Source organism: Eulemur rufifrons, chromosome 29, assembly GCF_041146395.1.
Source record: "Eulemur rufifrons isolate Redbay chromosome 29, OSU_ERuf_1, whole genome shotgun sequence".
NCBI classification, from domain to species: Eukaryota; Metazoa; Chordata; class Mammalia; order Primates; family Lemuridae; genus Eulemur; species Eulemur rufifrons.
In genome coordinates, this window is record NC_091011.1 from 31,703,239 (window position 1) to 31,725,402 (window position 22,164).

The 22,164-nt window shown below is 39.9% G+C and overlaps 1 protein-coding gene across 1 annotated transcript in view; it reads right to left on the reverse strand.

The window, feature by feature from the left end:
• ITGB8 (integrin subunit beta 8) overlaps positions 1–21,250 on the reverse strand; it is a 73,972-nt gene extending 52,722 nt beyond the window's left edge. The window contains exon 1 of the mRNA XM_069462238.1: positions 21,124–21,250. Within this exon, the coding sequence (XP_069318339.1) occupies positions 21,124–21,250 (127 nt within the window). The remainder of the gene's footprint in view (positions 1–21,123) is intronic.
• Between the last annotated feature and the right edge of the window lie 914 nt (positions 21,251–22,164).

The window sequence follows — 22,164 nt, forward strand, 5'->3', positions numbered from 1 at the left end:
CCTCTTAGCAGATAAGCACAATTCCTAACTGATAAATTTTTATCTGACTTTTGGAAGAAAAATAAGAGACTTTAACAGAATAAATGTAAATGTTTTAAAAGAATTGCTAAATTACTTTATGTGAAGTAGACCATCCACACATCATGTGCTGTTCGTTTGTTTTTTCTTGGAAGAGTAAGAATACTAGACTATCAGTTCTTGGAGGACAGATGCTTAAAGAAAATCATTTTCCCCCCATATCCAGCACATGAGCCTGGTACTTGGGTACCCATAATTTTATAATGAATAAATGGTATTCTAAGTAGAAGTTCATTCGGCAATTTAATTCCTGAGTTTTCCTAACTCTTGACTACTTACGTTTTTAAATAATCTTTATTTCCAAAACTTATCCGCTGCAAAAGCAATAACTATGTTTGCTCAATGATACACATCTGGATGAATTCATCCGAATGTTTCCAAATGTGGGAAAACAAGCATACCTGGCATAACAATTTTTATTTTTGCATTTGGTCTTCTTATATTATATAGTTCTGATGATTTATTATAAAGTAAGTCTAGTTTCTTTCTAAAGAACTTTGAAGATATGATGAAATGATAATGAACTGAAATAGCACTTTTTAATGGTACTATCATCAGATAAAAAACCACCCAATTCATTTATTTTTCCTTATTGCTCAGATCTAAACAAAATTTCAAGTCATCAAGTGTTCCTTGCCCCTCTAAAGTTGAGCAACTTCCTTATAATGCCAGTGTTAGGAAATAGCCCTAATATCTCTGCTCCTCATGAGCCAGTTTTTTTAGGCTTTTGTTATTATTATATATCTAACCTTTATGTTTCAGAGACAAATTTCAACCTCCCTGTTACACAGTGAGTAAGGCATGTGATTGTAATAGGGTTTTCTGCTAGTATAAATATTTTTGGAGAGCAAATGGGGAAAAAAGCCAATTGCAACCTCGGGCAGGTTAAGAAATGCTAGGGCAATGCTACACATTCCATTAGTCTGCCCTGCCCTGTTTGGGGCAAACCCAACATGAGTCAGAACTTAAAGTGGACTGGGATGGCATAAGTCAAAATTCTAGTTTGTGATGGCATTTATAAGAAGAAGCACTGTGAAGTCACTGATGACCCTCATTTGTGTTGAAATGGGCCATCACAAGAAGCTTGCTCACATGGGATCATATCAGAACTTTTCACTATGATTCATTTACACCCATCATAATCACTTTTTGAGTCGAGAAGGCTCTGACTGCAACACACATTGGGTGACTCTATGATTTCTGATCAACACCGGGAGACTTTTTAACTCAATAGGGATGCTATTAAATACACTGGTGCAACAGGTATACAATGGAATTTCTCAGGCACGCTGAAGCCCAAGGTCACCCTAAATGCAAATTATTTTGGTGGTATTAAATGAGAAATAAAAACAATAAACAAGGCAATCCATGCTGAGGCTACAGTAAATGTGAAAGGAGAAAGAGAACACCACCAGTTAAAGATGAAGGACTCTCTCGGCATAAAGGTAGACCTGAAGCTGGTTTTGAAGGATAAGTAAAATGCGGAAATCTAGCTGATGGTGATTTGATTATTTTTAGATTATATCCTGTGTACATCTTGACATGTATTGCTTGATGTGGGAAAGAGATGAGCGAGCATAAGGCGTATCTGTCATGTGCATTTGATTCAATGTTGCAGTTGCTCGTTTACCTGAGCACATCAGTTTGTCTTCTGACGCTCACCTGGTGGAGTCTGTGAGAAAGTGAGAGGAATTCAGGCAGAAAGACGGGGGTCAAAACCACAGCATCTCTCAGTACAGCTTTCCTCCTTCAGACTCGGAACTTCAGAAAGGATCAAAATCTCAAGATTCAAGGAGGGCTCCTGAGGCCCCTCAGAGGCAAATCCTGGTTAAAGCTGCATTTGTCTAACTTGGAAAAGCAATATTAGTCATGTGGCTCTGTGTCTTGTTTTCACTGGAACTTTTCCATACATTCCAACTGTCCTGTTTATGAAGCACACTCCCTTTCTATAAAAGCCAAAATATTCACCGGTTTCCCACTCTGTTCCTCTAAATAATGTTTTCAATCTAACACACTGGAGTTTCAGGGGCTCTTCCTATATTCCTTTCCAACTCTTGGCAGGTATGGACTTACTTTCTCCCACTTAAAAAAAAAAGCACACTGTTATTCATGTCAAAAGTTTAAATGCCATGGTTAAGGAGGTTTAAAAAATGCTCTAGGATAGTAGGAATATATTTTCTACAAGGTGCCTTTTAAACCTAAAATCACACACAGATGTGTGCTTGATTAGAGCATCAAACCAACATACGATAGCACAAAAAAAATTTAGTTTGGAGTACATAAAAGTACTAATAAATCAAAACCCAAAGTGAATTTTAGTTCAGTTAGAATTTGGTTTTCCTGTAATTACATCTGAAAGTTTTAAAAGGTATTTATACCTTTTGATTCTGATAATCTATATAGGAGGGCTGTCCAGAAAGTATCCAGCCATGGATACAATGGATATGTGGATACAATGGCTGGATACTTTCCAGACAGCCCTCATATACCATAGGATAAAATTAGGGAAAATAAAAAATAGCAAATATTTATTAAATGATTACTCTGTATTGACCTCTTATACCAAGTGCTTTATGTGCATTATCTCATTGAAACTTTACAAAAATCTCACGAGGAAAGTACTGCTATGCCCATTTTACAGATGGAGAACTAAAGCTCAGAGAGGCTTAGTCTCATCCCAAAGTCACACAGCAGGTAAATATGGAGATTAGGGTTAAGTCTAGTTCTGCCCACAGAGCCTTTTCACATAAACACTGTTCTAGATGGAATAGAGAATAACATTAAAAAGACAATTATTCCAAAGTATGCCTAAAAACTCCTCGCTAATTACTACTACTATTAGTCCCTAAGTGATGACTCAAAATAATTCCCATGTAGCTCAAGATAATTCTTTAATATAAGTCAGGATGCCATTACTTTTTGCTATCATCAGTGCTAAAGTAATCTCATTTTCGTACTTTAAAGAGGAGACTGTTAGAGTCTCTCCGGTAAAATTATTTCTTACCCTCTGAGTCAAAGACTTCTGTGCCCTTTTCATAATTCATTTTATCTCTCTGCCTAGGGAAACTCTGAGTTTTCGCATGAGAGCCCCAGCCTGAACACCTCACTGAACGCATGACTCAGATTGGCTGGCGCTTGTTCAGCACAGGGGAGAGCTGCTCCTTGTACAACTGTGTTTCCCCAACCTCTTGCCAGGGGACAGCTCTGAGCTGCATGCTAATTAGGCAGCAGCACACGAAATGGTGCTCGCAGTTGCTGTTTCCGTTTGCGAATTTCCAGTTCTGCCCTGGAAGCCAAATCTGGAACAGGAAAGAAGGCAACTTGTTCTTGTCCTAACCATTGCCTATTCTCTGACCTTGACTTCATAAATTAACTTTGCTAGGGCTTTGCTTCCTTGCTGATGAGGTAGGAAAAATGCTCTCCCTCGTTCTGTGCTATGTTCATCCACTGAGCTGTGACATTTTTAGAAGTAGAGCACAAGTTGAAATGACATGACTGGCAGAGAACATTTGCTTTATCGCATGTACAATTCTATCAGTTTATGAGACTGTTTTAAGATATAATTTATGATATGAAAGATTTATTTTAAAAGGTCACCAAAATCCCTATATATAACAGTTGCCTGTAAGGCAGAATGATTATTCACTGTTTTATGTTTTAATGTTGTCAGCAAAGAGGCACAAGCCAACTTCTGCGAGGATGGAAGGGTTCAACACGTTGACTGCAACAGAATGTAGTTGCACAAGTCTACGTATCCGTAAAAACCCATCCATTGACACTTTACAGGGATGCAGTTTATTGATGTAATTATATCAGTAAAGTTTACTTAAAATTAGCATTGTCAATTAACTTAGGAGGAGTATAATTTGTTAGCTGAAGGACCATCAGTGCACAGTGAAAAAAATACATTTCTTACCTGCCAGTCTATAGAAAAAAATTAGACTAAGTTATATGATTTTTAGAAAGTGAACTGGTGACAACTTATGTAAATATTTGCACTTACAGATCAGTTAGTGGTTAATTAAAGTTGCTTATTGCTACAAGTATTTGATTTGCATATCTTTTTCTATTTAGGTTAATAGGGAAATTATTTTCTTGCTCCTTCCTATGGACTGAGCTTAGTCATGAGACAATAAAATCTTTTCAAATTCAAAATTTATTTTTTATATTCTATTTAGAATATAAATATAAATATTCTATTTAACTCTGAGCAGTATAAGAAACTCAACAGAGTAGATAGTGATACCAATGTAAGATTAGGTATCTTAGTGATTAGTGTATTATTATCACCAATAATACTAATATAGCTTGAAATATATGTCAATATTATATTTTATATTCTATTCTCTATAGTAAATTCTCCTCTATTCTCAATGCCAAAGATGATTCTAAATACTTGTATCTTTTCTAAAATTAATTTTATTTGAGGGCTTAAGCAAAAGGAAATTTTGGATTATAATCAAAAGATTTTAACCTAACTGTATCTTATTATATAGATATTTAATCTTCCATAATACTTTAATTATCTTCAAAATTTTCAAATACTATTATATTTGGTCAGTTTAATTTCATTGGTATTGACTATATATTTTTTTTCATAGCAGAGGTGATAAATTCAGGAAATTTAATATTGACACTATATTATGTTATGAACTATAGTTCATATTTTCCTTTGAAATTCTTGTTCCATATTCTCCAGACTTCCCAAAATGGTCCGTCTGCTGTTTCCCCTTCACCAAAAATCAGCTTTATCCAGAGTGCATCATTCCTTGGGGAAATGTTCAAACAGGGCTTTGACATTCTCCTTGTTCTCACTAGCTACTTGTAGGATTTTCCCTCACTCTCACCTCCACTTACCAACTTCCTTTCTTTCAAAGTTATCAGTTCTTATTTCATATGCCCTCTCTATCTTTGTTGTCTTCAGACACTTTTCCAAATTTTATGATGCATTCATTACCTTGCTCAAGGTTTTTCTGCCTTACCCAAACCACCCTACCACCTTAATGTCTCCACCATGGACAGAGCCATTAGGACTCCCTGGGGCCAGAGACTGTAGCAGGGAATCCTCATGCACTAAAGGGGCCACTGGATCACATCACAGAACTGTGAAAGAGTTTGTACACCTGAAAGAACAAAGGGAAGCAGAGTAAGTGACAAATTCAAGGGGAGCCAGAGGATGGGACAGAAGGCAGGCTACTGACCCAAGAGCTCTAAAACATGGAGTTGACAGTAAACAGAAGTAGGTCAGACACAAATGGGGTGATGCATCCTAAGCAAGAGCTTATATCTCAGTATTTGAAGCTGCTTATGGGACATTGTCATGAGCCTGTTAAGGATTAAGTCCCCTCCAAGTTTCTTTCTCACCTCACCTAGCCCCTGGAGCCCACTTGTATTCATCTCTTGTTGACTTTCCATTATATTTTTTCACATTTGCTATTCTAATTCTTTCTCCACAAATTCCTAAGCACTTCTACTAAGTCCTCCCACTTAAGATATAACCCTAATTTTATATTACCAAGACTATCTAAATAATGTTCCTTGTTTTCAAAAGTGTCTTGATTCTTTTTTCAGAAAAAAAAGAGTTCTCCTTGCCAAGATTATTTCCTCTCTCTAGTGAACTGCTCACTCAAAGGCAAACAATAATTTCCTAGTTACATTTAGCAATTAGCATTTAGCAATGTTTAAATGTCCTCTGCTTTTTAACAGTGAGTGGATACTATTCTTCCATTCTCAAACGACTCCTCTTGTTATGTTTTAGGCTATTTTCACATCTTTCTCTAAACTGCACACCTTGATGTCTCTATGAGCTAACAAGACTTTAAATCTCCCTTCATGAACATGACCCCCAATTTAGTGTCTTCAGTCCCAAACTCTCACCCAAGTTTCCCTCTCGAATTTTCAACAATCTGCTGGACAACTAATTTAGATGCCTGCTGCAACTTCGAAATCTATAAGTCTCCAAAAATATGTTTCTCTTCCTGATTTGAATGACATATTTCTATTAATGACATTATTTTCCTATTTATTCTGATTTAAATCTTTGTGTTTGATTGTGGCTTCTCCCTCTAACCACAGTCCCAACAACCTGTCAGTCACCAAGAATGTTTGTTTTTGCTTCAATATCTTTGTCATGCATTGTTCCCTCTTTCCATTCTCCCTGATTGCATCCTAGTTTAGGCCCTCATTATTTTCCATTTGCTGTATTGTAACAACTTCCTTACAGTTGCTTACAAATCTACCACTAAAAATAATTCCATACATTGTTGCCCAGATTCTTTCCTGATACAGTGTGATCACATTACTACCCCACTAAATAATCAAATTGAAGAAAAGAAAAACGAAACCCTTAGATGATTTCCACCACCTGAGTAGTAATGTGTCTTAATCCATTCAGGCTGCTGTAACAAAATACTTTAGAATGGGTAATTTATAAATAACAGAATTTATTGGTCACAGTTCTGGAGGCTGGAAAGTCCAAGAGGAAGGCACCAACAGATTTGGCTACTCTCGACGGCCCCCTCCTCGCAGATGGTGCCTTCTTGCTGTTTCCTCACAGGGTGAAAAGGGCAAACAAGCTCCTTCAGGCCTTTTTCATGAGGGCACTAATACTACTCACGATAGTTCCACCTTCATGAGACAGTCACCTCCCAAAGGGCCCACCTTTAATACCATCACACTGAGGATTAGATTCCAACACGTGAGTTTTGGAGGGACACAAACATTCAAACCATAGCATAAAGTTCCAACAAATCTACCTATTTTTAACTTTACAGCTAGCTCTCTCTTTTACTTCCCCCCTAATAATTTATGTCATGGTGGATACATACGCCCCTCTCGGCCTGCACAGCCATCCTGTGCACTGCCTCTGTTGCAATCCCGCCAGTCTTTCAGTGTCCAATTTAGACACTTTATCTCACTTATGCAAATTCTTCCTGTTCCCTTCAGGTTTGGCTGATCTCTCCACTTTTGAATCCTTGTAAAATTTGCATTGCGATCCTTACATTCTACATTCAATTACAGTATTTTTGTATGTATGTTATCTAGTTATTTGTGTTTTGTTCACTTAGTTAGCTGTGTATTATGCATGTGTGTGTAATTTACATATTACACATATGCAAATACATTTATTTATTTATTTATTTATTTTTTTGAGACAGAGTCTCACTCTGTTGCCCGGGCTAGAGTGCCATGGCGTCAGCCTAGCTCACAGCAACCTCAAACTCCTTGGCTCTGGTGATCCTCCTGCCTCAGCCTCCCAAGTAGCTGGGACTACAGGCATGTGCTACCATGCCCGGCTAATTTTTTCTATGTATATTTTTAGCTGTCCATATAATTTCTTTCTATTTTTAGTAGAGACGGGGTCTCGCTCTTGCTTAGACTGGTCTGGAACTCCTGAGCTCAAACAATCCACCCGTTTCGGCCTCCCAGAGTGTTAGGATTACAGGCGTGAGCCACCACGCCCGGCCTGCAAATACATTTAGTAACAAGCAAATTCCTCCAGAGAGGATACTATATTAGATAATTTGGAAAGTCTTCCCAAACCCCTTCACTGGCAAAGCATGGCTGGTTTGTAGCACCTTCAGGTGGAATCTGCAGGTGTTGTATATCTCCTCAGGCCATCATCTTAATCATCTAGAGTCAAGAGTGGCCAAGCACACCCAAAGAAAGTCCATCTTCCTCTTGGCGGGAGATGGGGTAGAGTAAACTAGGTCAGGATTCCTCAGACCTCTTCCTTCCCTTCCATGTGAATCAAGAGCAAACCCCAGAACCACCTCAGTCATTCACAGTATCGTCACCACCATCTACCTTGAGTTCCTGAAGACTAATCTCATGTATCCCTGTTTGCATCATTTCCTACAAGAAGTCCATGACTCCCAGATCTGCCCTCATCTACCCCACATATTCTAAGCCCCATAAGGTTCTGTACTACCCCTCCTTTCTCCCCATATCCTACTCCTTTACAACTCCAGAATTCCATCCCTGTGCCCTCTGGAATTCATAGTCTATTTCCAGAAGAACTCCCTGTATTTCATTCCCTTCTCTGAATGTTCCCTTACCTTCTTGCTCTACGAGAAACCCGGCTCTCCCCTGAGGATGTGGATTCCCCTGTTCACCTCATGAGTAATGGCTGATGTTTCTCTCACAACCCTCATGGCCCTGGGCTTGGAGGTGGATAAGTGTCTTCCTTAGTTCTCATTGCAACCTGCAGAGTATTCTTGCTCCCTCATCCCTAACCAACCACCCCCAGCTTCCACACTTGTAACTCAGACTATATTCCCCCCTACCCTGAATTGTTGCAGGTATTTACTGAGATTTACTAACCCCAGGGGGATGCTTTCTCCTTTCTAGAAAATTTTGACTCCTTGCTTACTATCACTCTCTCCAACACTTCTCCTATGTCAGTTCTCATCAATTTCATTATATACACACATCATCTTTGCAATACCGGATGCATCAGTTCCTTGTTCTTTTCTCCTCCAAGTATTTTGTCTTCCACCCTGATTTAGCTACTCTCTTCCAGGGTCAGAGATTTAGACCCTGTAATTACCAGTAACTGCAAGCCCTCTACAATCCCAATTTCACAAATCACCTCTCTGGCCAACACCTCCTGTGTTTCAGTCTAACTCACCCTCCTAGGATCCAGATATCCACAATCTGCCACCTGCAGTCCTTCCATCCTCCAACCTACAAAATGTCTCTCACACTGCCTGATATGCTTTCTTCTCTCTACCTTTCCTCCTACTGCCCACCAAGCTAACTCTCTCTGTCACTGCCTTCAGGACTTTGCTCAAACATCACCTTTCTTAACGAGGCTTACCCTATTTAGTCCACTTGAAATGGTAACTCTGCTCTACTTTTTCCCATAGCATTTATCACCTTCAAACATACTAAATAATTATTAATACTTATAACCACATGCTTATTTTTAATTTTGTCTGCTTTCCTCCAAAATATAAGACTCATGAGGACAAGGACTTTTGTCTTTTTGTTTTCTAATGCTATTTTTCATACTATGAACAATGCTTGCCACACAGTTGTTGTTGGAAAATATTTATTAAATAATTAGCATTTATTAGATTTTAGGTAAAAATCACAGAATTTATTGGATAAGAATGTCAATTTCCTTCTTTAAAATGATGTATTATTGTGGCAGATACTATCCTCTTCAGATTTCCCTCCCTGAGCCCTTGGGACTTGGCTCAGATGTCACCTTCGTGAGGCCTTCACCAACCAACCTATTTGAAATGCCACCTCCTCCTCCAGCTCTCCCGACTGCTCACCTGAGTTTCTTTTTCTCTACCAAAGGTGCTAGGCACATAAAACTAACTAGCATGTTATACATTCCATGTCTTTATTTTGTCTAATGTCTGTCTCCTCCCATTAGAACATAAGCTCCACGATAGCAGGTGTTTATGTCTGTTTTGTACCCTGCCATGTCCCCATGGCTTAGGGCAGTATCAGGCACAGTGGAAATGCTCAGTACATACTTGTTGAATGAGAGGATGATTGGATGTCTCCCCTGCATTGACCAAAGCATCCTACGTGCTCTCTCTCTTTTTCTTTCTGATTTGATGTGCTTCTTTCTGTGATTTTCAGGTAACCTTCTCCCAACTCTGTCCCCTTCTCTCTGTCAACTCTGGAACTCAGCTCAGGATGCCTCCCCTGGGGGAGCTTTGTCCTGCCACTGCACTCACCCGTCTGGGCATTCTGCACTGCTCTCAGCACACACAGGGCACTGTTGTTCTCTACAGGCTGTGCCCGAACTCTGCCATGTTTGTATCTCCATTCTATTCATTCGATAAATCACTTCTGTTCTTCCTGCCTTTACATACACATGTAACAGTTTCTACTAGCAGCTAAAAACAATGCAAGCAATCATGTGTACCATTAGGGTACAGGATACACAGACTGGATTTTGCTTTATGTTGATACATTTTTAAGGCTTTTTCTGGAAATATGCTGTGCCTAAAAAAGGTGTATCACATGCGTATAGTAAAATCTAAGTAGCTGGAACCTTCAATTAATCAGTGCTCTATACTTTGAGTCCTTGATAAAGTACAGGTAAAACTAAAACTAAGTATTAATATTTAGAAAAGACTTGGAGGTCTGTCTTGCATCAAGATACATTTGACATATTTCCTGTCTGAATCAGAAGTCTAAAGCCCTATGGCACTAATGACCAAGCCACCCACCTCAGCCTCACGCCACTATTTTGTGCTGTGTGCTCACACAGTTCCTTAAGGCCAGCTATCCCATCCATGTGACACCTTACTTTTCTGTCCCCACAGCAACCAGTTCAATGCCGAATGCAGGAGTAGGTGCTCAAGCAGCACCTTTTGCTTTATTGATTGAACAGTAACTGTGAGGCTCTGCAAATCTGTTCAAATGAATGATAACTGTGAGGCTTTCCTCAAATATCAAAGAAAATTTAAAATTTAAATGACATACCAAGACAGGAAAGTGTACATATACATCTTAAAAAGATTTTCAAAAGCAAGAGTCAGCATATGAATAGCCATAGAATTTGATTCAGTAAAATACTCCCTTTCACATGCATTCTAAGTAACTAGGGTTTTACTGGAACTGTTTTTCTCCTGCTCAAGGGTAGCTCTGTTAGTACTATTAAGAGCTGCTTCATTAGAATGAAGAGAATGGGCAAAGATTTAGTAAAAAGAGGAAGGACATTATTACCTAAGAGTAAAGAAAAGAAAATTTCACTTCTTAAGGAATTCTGAAGTTGTTAAGATTTTGATGGCATTGCTCCATCCATAAATGTTTTGGCAATTCTTTAATACCTGTGATTAAATCATGGCATTGTGCAAGGTCTTAGGGAGAGGGTACTGCCTGTGTGAAGCTTAGAGAGTAACAGCAAAACCTGACATAAGACAGAAGCTTAACAAATGTGCTGTAAAAAGGAACAGCAGGCAGTAGATAACAGGAGGATGTCACCTCAAGGGGAGACAGGAGGGTCAGAGAAAACTTCCTTAAGGAATTTCCTAGGCCTTTTTATTACATGATTGCATCTCTATTGTCTGCCTCCCAAATAGATGCTGTCTGGTAAAAAATCACACAGTATTGTTAGGTTGCTATTGAGAGTCAGCCCCTCCAGCTGGATCAATAAAAACTGGCAAAACAGCAGTAGCCTATTCAGAGGCACAAAATTATCCCCCAATATCCAGCACCTCATGTCTAGTCTTTGATATCTGAGCCTCTCCATTTCCTACTCAGCTTCCCCTTGGACCTCAGGTTGCTTTTGTCTTCCATCACTTAACCCCTTTTAGGGTCAAACAAAACACTTGTGCTAAAGCCCCCCAAGCTGCTTTTTAAAATATACAATCAACCCATACTTGGATGAGCTACTCCCTCACCCTGTCTGGGACTATAGGATGTCTCCTCACCTTGCCAGACCCACATTGCAATCCACTGAGTATGCAGAGATAGCTCGAATCATCTGCTCCTTCTGGCCTGGATTCCCAAACAATTGACAATCAAACTCCAAACTCTTTAGGCTTCTGTGTTCTCATATGCAGCATGAGTACCTGTGGCCCTTAAGTTTTTGCCTCCTGGGCAACCCCAAGGCACCCAGATTTCTACCATATTTCACCTTTGTATGCCAATGATTTAGGGGAAAAAATGAATGAAAGATCTTTTACCAAATATGTCATAGGTATGTAAGTTACTGGTGATGCCCTCTCAAACTCTGGAATTTCCTGACTGTCTCCCAGTGTTCATGTGGCATCTCCTGTGATCTTCTGGATGGAAGAGGTCCCTGTTTGTCTGGGCAACATCCAATAACCTGGACTTCTATTACCAACCCATTTGGACCATCCTGGGCCACTTACTGTACAACATCCTCAAAGGTCTAAAAAGGTGAGTTTGCACTATTGAGTGTAAAGTGTTTGGGAGTGAAAATTCCTCCTAGGAAATTCATGTAAAAGAGTGGCACTAGGCTTCAGAAGTGAGCTTCCAAAAGGAGAAATAATTCAGCATTTCTTGGGATCACTGGGTATTTAGTTCCCTGCTTGGCAATAAGGACGCCTAGCAAAGATCCTCAGGTGGACTGATCGTTTGGTAGCTCCTCTGCAACTACAGTGGCCTTACAGAACTTGAAGGCCCAGTTCTGGTGGACTTTAGAGCTTGAAGTTAACATAGGGATAGAAGCATCTAGTTTGTCCAAAGGGCCAAGAACAACTTGGTTCCACACATGGGCTTTTTTGTTGAAAAAAAGTAAATTCGAAAGAATTGATAATTGTAAGTGTAGGAGAAAATAACACATGCCATCTGGGCAGTATTTGAGAAGTTTGCCCTGTGAAGATGAGGAGTGTAACATCCAATGATTGCTCTGACATTTCTACTCTTGCCAAGTAGCTCAGTCAGAAGTGCCACTTGTCTTTTTTAGCTTCAAAATCAACTCATTTCTGTGAGGTAAAATTTACCCAAAAAGTCCTGATGTCTGACTTTCTTAATGACCATAAGTCAATCTCTGCCTCCAACAAGTCTATCACCAGATAGTCTCGCCTCAGAGAGCAGTGAGCTATGGCATCAATGCCATGCTGACCTCCAAGTAGACAATGGTTAGCCCTAGACACGTACACTAGCACCGTGTGCCCCCTACCAGGGTGCACTGGGCCTCATTCTCCGGATGCACAATGCTGCCCGCAGTGGGCCACAGGCATGTTCTCATGTTCTCAGGAGCCCCTTCCCCTCTCCCATGCCGTCACAGTCCCATTGGATGTCACCGATGACACGTGGCCTTGAATTCCTCACAAGGCATCAAACATGCCTCATCCTGTGAGCTAAGGTCTGGCACTAATAACAGTTAGTCCTCATATTTCTATTACCAACCCCAGAGGTAACGTGATGTTACTCTGATTATACACTGGTGTTGAGATTACATACAATGGCCTTCACCTTAGGTCTCTTGTTTTAGCTGGTTGGGATTGAAACACTCATCAAAAGGGATTGTTTTAACCCAAACTAAAGATGCCTAAAACTGTGACTCCCTTCTTGAGTGAGTGGTGTTCTTTCTTTTTTTTTTTTTTTTTTTTCCCCAGTGTTACCACCGTCCAGATAAATTTTCTTAGAACTTGGGCTCCATCTGTTATTTCGAAAAGGTTCTCTTTTGCAAATTGTGATCAAATTATCTTAAATTCACCATAAAAATCCAAACCAAATGCACAAAAGACAATGGAGGTATGCCTTGGGAGGTATGCCTTCTACTAAGAAAGAGACCAGCCAAGCCAGGTCATTTTCCTGCCAAAAAAACAGGTCTGCCACAATGGTTTCTTTGTTTCCAAATAGAACAGCCAGTTCTACAGCAACTCCTGGCCCATCCCTAAGCTTTCTTGCAACCTTTGTTCTACTACAGTCAATGAACACCCTACATGACTAGGCATATCAAGCCTGGCTTCTTATCCCCTCTCCAGCAGGCAATTAGTTTGGCATTTGTTAACTTATATCTTGTCAGCCCCGTCCTTAAAGAATTTTGAATTTTTCTTTTAATTATTTTCTTTGATCTCATAATATTCATAATATTTACAGCATAATGGTAATCTTTCATTCCATAAGGATGAAGATTTCCATCTAGCCCCTTTCTCTACCTAGTACCTCCAACAGTTCCTAAGGAATTATACTCAATTTATGGCCCCCACTGAAATCAGGAAAAATGCTTGTACCTGGGAAAATGTTTGTGGCTCGATTCCAAGGAAAGGGCCCTGGTACCACATGTTCATGTGGAACAGAACTACTTTCAACTGTGGTTTCATTTACCACTGGAAGACTTTGAAAGATCAATCCTTTCTATCCTAAAAGGAAGTTCACCTGTTTTGGTTTTGTTTTTCCAAAACCATGAAAAACATCAAAACATTCCTGGCCAAAATCCACTGCACATCTCACATATCTAATAAGACATATTTGGTGCGATTCTTCAGTGCTGAAATGTTTCCAGTCTTCCATCCTCCTGTCTTCCTTACCAGCCCTTCCTCCTACATCCAAACTCAGCCCCTCCCATCGACTTTGGCTTGGACTAGCCCTTGACAGCTATTCTGGTTTCTTACCCTGTACTATCTAGGGACTGTGAATTTCTTGGGAACCCTTTAGAATAAACAAACTGCACCAATACTGATCTGGAATGGCAACAGACTCTGTCTTTGACAAATCTAATAGTATTTGTCAATTAAACCAACCCAAAACAACAAAAAAAACACCTGGCAAAGAGATAAATCATTTCTAAAACCACTATAGCAATGACAGTTGGCTTACTGATAAGGTGAGCATGAAAGGCCACTTTTAAAGGCCTTAGATGCTGTTTTAAAATATAAACTTTTGGTACTTTGAATAATAGCACTCAGAATCAAAGCATCTTTTAAAATCATCTTAAGAGTATATATCTGAAAACACCACTATAATTTAACATTACAATTTTAATTTAATAATCCCATTCTTATTTCCTAAACTAACATTAGGTGGAGACCTTTTTAAATAACTCAGGGAAGCTAATTTTAATACATCTGCTTAATAGGAGTAGTTTCTTAGCAAGAATTTATCCCAGTACTTCTGTTGAAGGGTGGGGCTATTTTAATTAAATTATGAAATCCCAATGGAAGCCATTCTGACTTTCATTATGTTTATTTTGGTGTGTGAATTATATTAACTTACTGTGAAAGTAGAAAGAAGGTCACATTAAGATTGATTTTAAATTGAAAAAAATAGTTCATTCACTCCATGAAGGCAGTGTGGCTGTGTTTTTTTTTATACATATCCATTCACTTATAGATATTAAATATTGAATATATGCCAGCTGAGTAATGTGACCAAATTAGGTCATTTATGTCAGTAAAATGTTCTTTCCTGTGACATGTTTTAAATTAATGTAAGAAAATAAGAAGTAAAACTAAATTAAGAATATGCATACAATGGACTCTCACTATAACACTGTTTGTAAGAGAGAACTTGGTGTAATCTATATACATCTTGGAGCTTACCAAGATGTACTAAAATAAAAAAGCACCTTGACATGAGGTAGTTCTCCTTATACAAGGGTCTCCCGTGCTTTTGCTGTTTGTCCTTCCTCCCAGTAATATTTAAACTAGTGGACAAGTCTACCCTTACCTTTTTCAGGGCCAAGAGCAAGAGTACACATGGCAGCAGGCAGGAACAAGACTAAACATTTAACAGTTACAAACCAAGCTAAGAAACCAGTAGGTGAAATAAGTTCTATCTTCCTTCCTTCACAAATGTACATTTATAAAGACCTAGACGGCTAGGTCTGAGTTTAGAATTTGGAATTTCCAACTCTTCAGATTTCTGGCTGGGGACTTGGCAGTGTGTGAAGCATTGCCGCTCTAGCCCATGATCTGCCCCTTTTTTCTCAAATGTCTACATTTATTCTGTACCCCTAGTAGCCTGTCATTTACCTGTGCGGACACTTCAGCCTGCAGGTCCAAGCTCTGTTTTCTTTTCCAGCATCAGCTGCCTTTGGCCACACTCACCTATGGTTTGGCACAAGGTGGCACAGCTGACCCACAGAAGGAAGGCCCTGAAAGTAGCTTAGGGCTGTTTGAGCAGAGACTTATGGAGCTGATCTACAGGGGGTGACAGACTCTGCGTGGAGTTCCTGCCTGTGGTTGGGGCCATGGCCAGAGAAGCGCTGCAGCTGGACCCTCCAAGGTTCAGAGTAAGGATTCCTGTCACTCATAGAAAAGACTGTAAGAGCATAATGATTGAGAATGCTGACTCAAACAACACAGGTCTGAATTCTGTGTTCATTACTTATTATTAACAGCTAAGAGATCTTAGAGAAGTTATTCATTCAATGCCTCCTTAATTGGTTTTCTTACCTATAAAATGGAAATAACAGTACGTAACTCAGAGAGTTGTGAACACTAAAGGATATATTATATTTTCATATTATGTGTCCAGGAGGGTGCCTGGCCTACAGAAAATACTCCACAAAGTTTATTGTTATTCTTTTAATTCCAGAACTCAGTACAATGCCTGTCGTAGAGCCTACAGCTTTAAAGTATTTTCATAAAGTCTGAATGAATAGTGATTAAATGAGTTAGAATACTTTTCTTTTTGTTACTTTTTAAAGTATTTAGTTAAAAATGACTACAAATTCTAGTTTGTGTAATCTAGATAGAAATCAATTATAAAATTGACACCGATGGGTGTGTACATTCAGGGCAACTGGAATCTACGCTCCCAGATTGAAAATTTAAAAATTAAAAAAATAAATAACATAAAACAAAATAAAATTGGCACTGAGGGTAAAGAATCAGGGTTACTTTTCATACTTTATTATTAACAATAAAAATAACTGCCACAGAAATTGTGAAAGCAAAACAAACTTAAAAAAATAAGATTAAAGAATACTAAGTCTCAGTTTTTAATCTTTGTTAAAGCTTTGCCTGCAAGGTCAAGAGACTGTTTTCTAGAGTGGACTGGGAGAGCAGAAACAAATGTCTTTTATGGTGTAACCCACTTTTAAAAGAAAACTTTATTTCCTCTAAGTTCAAATTCTAGTGAGGATTAGAGCTGATTAGAGTTTATTTGCTTAGCTGCCCAATTTTAAATTGCTCACTATTATGCTCACATCATCCATGGAGTCATTTATTCCAAATAATGTATCAGGACCTACTGTGTACCAGGCATTGGGGACACAAAAACAACAGGCACAGTGCCTCCACTCAAGGAGGTCACAGGTGGAGGTGGACACAGGACATAAGGCAATGCAGGGTTGGGCCTGGGGTGTTCTGGGAGGGAGTTTCACCCCGTGCTGAGGGGCCTGAAGACAATGGGAAGCCGTGGAAAGATTCTGATAGAGAGATAAAAAATGCAGACAAAGGTCTGAAATGAAAGAGACTACTTAGGAAGTTCTATAATGAAGGATATTTCAGGCTCTCTTTAATATGTTCAAATCCCATCTCTTCTACTTACTAGCTGAGTGGCATTGGGCAACTTATCTCACCTGTGCTTCAGTTGCCTCATTTCAAAAACAAGGACCATATTTCTACCTTTTTCATAGTGTTATGATGAAGACTGGGTGAGAAAATTTGGAGTTTGGTTTTGAATGCATGAGGGTTCATTTTGCCTTCAGATACACAATGGAGATGGTGCACAGACAGTTTGCTGTACCCTCTGGAGAGCAGATAAAAGGTCAGGCCTAGAGATATATATTTGAGAGGTGTCAGTACAATAGTGATATTTAAGACCCAAGACTGGATCAGCCCACCTGACTCAGTATATGTGGAAAAGAGAAATTCCAAAGATTGAGTCCTGGGCCACTCCTACCTTCAGAGGTTAGGAAATCAGAGATAGAGAAGAAGATTAAACCAAGGGAGCATGGGTCCAGGAAGCCAAGGGAAGAATTGTTTCTAAGGAGGGCAAAGTCAATAGTGTCAACTCACCTACAGATGATAGGTCAAGCAGGATGAAGACTACGAATTAGTCATCGGATTTGGCAATGTGGAAGTCACCCCAGTCTTAATAGAGTGAAACTGTGGAGGTGACAAAGGACGCCTAGCTTCAGTGGATTCAAAGAGAAGGTGAGGAGAATTGGAGACAAGAGTTATGGAAAATTCTTTCAAGGACTTATAGCAAAAGGGGAGTTAAAAATAGAAGATGAGAGATATTGCAACATATATGGATATTGCTACAGATAATCTAATAAAGAGGAGAAAAACTGATGATACAAAGAGGGGTGGATCCATAAAACTGAAACTTTAACAATGTATACCTGCTGTGGTTCCACTGGGATAAAGAAATTCATTGTGAAGTATATTTGTGTTATTTTCTTTTCTTCATATACATGCATATCAAAAAACTGTCACATTTGTATACTCTTTAAAGAAAAATATTTTCAATGGTACCATAATAGAACCATTGAAAACTAAATGGTGGAAACTCTGTCTTTCCTTGTCTCCCTCTTTTCTATAATTATAATTCCTCCCTTTAAAGATTGTAAACATTCTTGTGGCCACATATTTCAACTAAAATAATTCATGCTTTGGGATTAACAGTGTGTTCCTCCTCCAGTAGTAATTTTGATTTGGTGAAATATTTTCAAATACGATGATATGAGATATTTGCTTCAAAATATTTAGCTGGGGGAATGGGGTGGTCATGAGAGCAGAGATGAAAGAAGTTGTTGGTTTAGAGTTGATAGTTAATGAAGCCACATGATGGGTGTACAACGGTTCCTATAGCATCGATGGCTTATTAACTGATCACAAAGTGTCTCAGATGCATTAAGATAGAATTAATTTGGATGCTCATCTCACAAATAACTTGGAAGACTGGATTTTTTTTTAATGATGCCTTGGTTCTCTTAAATATCCAATCACTCTAGGTAAGCACAAAAATTCTGAGAACACTTATGTTAAGAAGTATGTTTCATAGGCAAATAATGCTACAGTCACAAAGCAATGCTAATCCAGTTGATTGTTGTTTAAAAGAATAAATACTTGGTAGCTGAATAAATAGAAGGTTAAATTTCATTGCAATAATAATTACCACTGTTTAAAAGAAATTCAGAGTTCTGAAATTTGTCACACATATTGCTATGTAAAAATTTATGTAACAATAGATCTTAATGTTTTAAAAGAAACAACAGTGTTGCTACATTAACTCTTCAAATATTAACCACTGGTATTATTTATGTCTTCCAGTTATTCATTAACCATTTTATAGTGGTTCTTGTTTCACTAATTGTCAGTAATTTCCATCAGGAACAGTTGAAAAACAAACTGCAGTAATTTTTTTCTACATAAGAAATATTTTGATTTTATTAATAACATCATCCCCCACTGCTTACTATATATTCTTTATTTTAAAAGTCCACTATGTATTTGAGACCTACAAATTCTAATTCAAAAATTTAATCCAAAGTTATGTTGTTCTTGTACAGCTTATGGTCTCTTTGCATGGCTTTATTGCCTCTAGCATTTTCTTGGTGTAAACTACTGAGCAAGGGAACAAGATTTCCTTTGTAACTGATACCTAAATTTCTATTCTGCTTTAAGCATCTAATTTGCACTGTAAAGACATATAATTTGAGACTTGTAGCTATATCACAAAAGTACAACAGTTTATGCTGTTCTCTAATTTTCTGAGTTGTACTGGCTATAATTTACATTTTTTGCATGTTTTTAACTGCCATGCAAATCAGTATACATCAGAAACCTTTGTATGTTGACAAAAGCTGGGAAAAGGATGCCTTGTTCTGATTTCAGATAAACATTCTCTTTTCAGGTCTGCAGGTGCAAAGGGGTCCATTCATAATATTTGCTTCAAATCAGTTATAGACTCTGGATGGAAATACAATGCTATTTCACAAGAACTTGATTAATCTTTATAAGCACAATGAATATTAAAAATATTACTATTATTAGTAAATTCTAGAGGCAAGTAGGACTTTTTTCTTTGCCTATGTATTGGGAAAAAAATACTGTTGACACAAGTTTTGGTCATGTTAGTAGTGTGTGTTTACTAAATTTAGAAAAACACTATTACTTATTGAAAACAGTATGGAATTATGCTCAGCGGAAAATCTGCTGCAACAAATGCATGTTCTGTTTAAGAGATAACTGATAATGAATGTTACTTTTTCCTGTCTCTGAAGTTTCACTTATTCTGAAATTAAAATATAAGCCAAAAAATAACCACAAGAAAAAAATTTACTCTAATTGCCCCATTTCAACACAACTGGATAAATCTCCCTGAAACAAACACTAGACAACTATATAAGCAACAATTAAGTGAAGTTAGCTGGATGTTTCCATTATAAGCCCTATTTATAAGTTTATGGCTTAACTGTTTCGATTAGCTTCAGGCAGAAACTTGGCCCATCGATTCAAAGCGTGGGAGTAAATTTTAGTCTACAAAACAATTACAACTATTAATTAAACTGTCCTTGAGCCTGAGAGGTCAGAGAAAGACTCTAATAGAATTTAAAGGCTTGGTGACCAAACAGAGAAAAAGTGAAATAAAAAAAAGGTAGGGCAATAATCATTGCATTGGCAAACATAAATGTTTGGCCTATATTGAAAACCTGTAAGAACTCATCCTACATTGATGCTTAGTACTATTACTTAGTTTTATGGTTTGGCAACAATCCAACGCTACCATCTTTCATTTGATTTTGATTACTTAAATCGAAAGTCCCAAAACACCCTCTCATACACTATCCGACTTGAACTTTTCTTTGTGATTTAGGGAAGGCAGGTGTTATTATCCTCATTTTACAGATGAGGACAATAAAGTTTATAAAGAGGCAACCTCTCCAAATCAAGGTAAGTCTGACAAAGCTGGCTTGCTTGGACTGAAAGCTGTCCATCCTGCTCCCGGATGCTCTCTGCTTCTCAATCTCAGAGACGGATCTCAGTGAGGGATCAGTGTAGCTAGGAAAGTTGTTTTTCCTTCCTCCTTTTTCTAATCTTTCTTTTTTCTTCTTTTGTTTTAAATAAAGCCAAAAGGATGGTGACTTAAAGCAGGAATATTGTGTTTAATTCCTTCAGATGCAGCACTAGGATAGAAGAAACTCACATGTTGCTGTCTTTTTCTTTTCTGGACTCAAAAATGGAAGACTGACTCCCATTATAACCAGCTTATTCACAACCTTGAGTCAAATGTAAGTTAGTGGTTAGCAGACCCAAATGCTCGAAAGATGGGGAGCACATTCTGCACATACGACGCCCTCAAGAATGGACCACAACTCCTAAACGGCTTCTGTAAATGCAACCCCATCTTCCAAACTTCTATTCTATTACTACTTTCCCAACACCCAGGAGCAACACACAGACTCTCCTCGAATACTTAGTCATTGCTGTCGCTCCGGGGCAGAAATGCTTGACACCTGGCCTCCCAAAGGCCGCCTGCGATGAAGGATGCTGTCCCGTTTCCGCCCTTTTGAAGTTCTCAGGGCAGACCGATACTGACCCCTGCAACTTACCTGGCGGGGATGCTCTGGCGGGGCAGTTCTTCGTGCCAGCCCAAGACCTTGGGGGAAGAGAAGAAAACAAAACAAGACAAAACAAAACAACTTACCACCTTGGCCCAGTCCAAGAACAAGTGAAAACACCCAGGCCGCCCGGAGGAACGAGGCAGGACCTCGCCGGCAGTTCTGCAGGCAGACCAATGCAGCGGTAAAAAAAGGCAGGGCCGAGCCGCACATAATGCAAAGCAGCCCGCCCCACGCCCGCCGCCTGGCTGCTTTCCGGACGGAGGACGCGCGCTTGCGCCTCCTGGGCGCACCTCGGGGCCTGCGAGCCGAGTGTCGCTAGGACGTTTCCCGCAGGCCCGGCAGGCGGACCCCGCGGCGCAGCGCAAGCGGTGCGGGGACGCGGGCCAGGGCACCGCTCGGCATCTCAGGGCCCCCGCGGCCCTCCCGGCTCGGCACGGCGGGTTCCGCGGTCTCCGCGAGAAGCACCTCCTTCGACGGCCGAGGGCTCGGGGCGGCGACGGGAGCGAGGGCTCCCTAGCCTGCTCCGGGACAAAGAAAAGAGCTTTTGTTTCTCTCCAGCCGGTGGGGCTTCTGCTGCATAAATCAGCTTAGCGAGGAGCCAAACACAATCAAACCCAAACAAAGCCTGAAGCTGGGGGGGAAACCACCCTAATGTACATTCACTGGGTGATGCTGCATCTGTGGGAGGGGACGCCGGCGAGGCCGAAGGGGAAAAAAAGTCGATGGTACATCGATCAGCGCGAGCTTCTTCCACAGGTGGGCAGAGAGGCCAACTCCACTTAGTTGCACTTTTGCAGACTCGTCAGCGGAGCAGCGGGCAACGACAAGGCGGCAGCGTCCTGGCTGGCGAGGGAGGAAACTCGGGGTGCCAGCAGCAGGGGGAGGCGGCTCTGGGAGCGCCCTAGAAGAACCCGCCGGCACCCGCAGGCACAGAGCGAGGCATTGCCGCTCCCTGCCTGGCGGGGAGTGGAGCGCACAGCCGCCAGCTCAGGAGGGGAGGTCCGCGGGGGTGCGGGAGCCCGGCCTTGCGGGGCGAGGGCTCCGTACCCTTGTCCTTTGGGCCCCAGTGCGCGGCTCAGGCGTCCTGCTGCCCAGAGCCCAGGCAGCTGGCGTGCTCTGGGGTG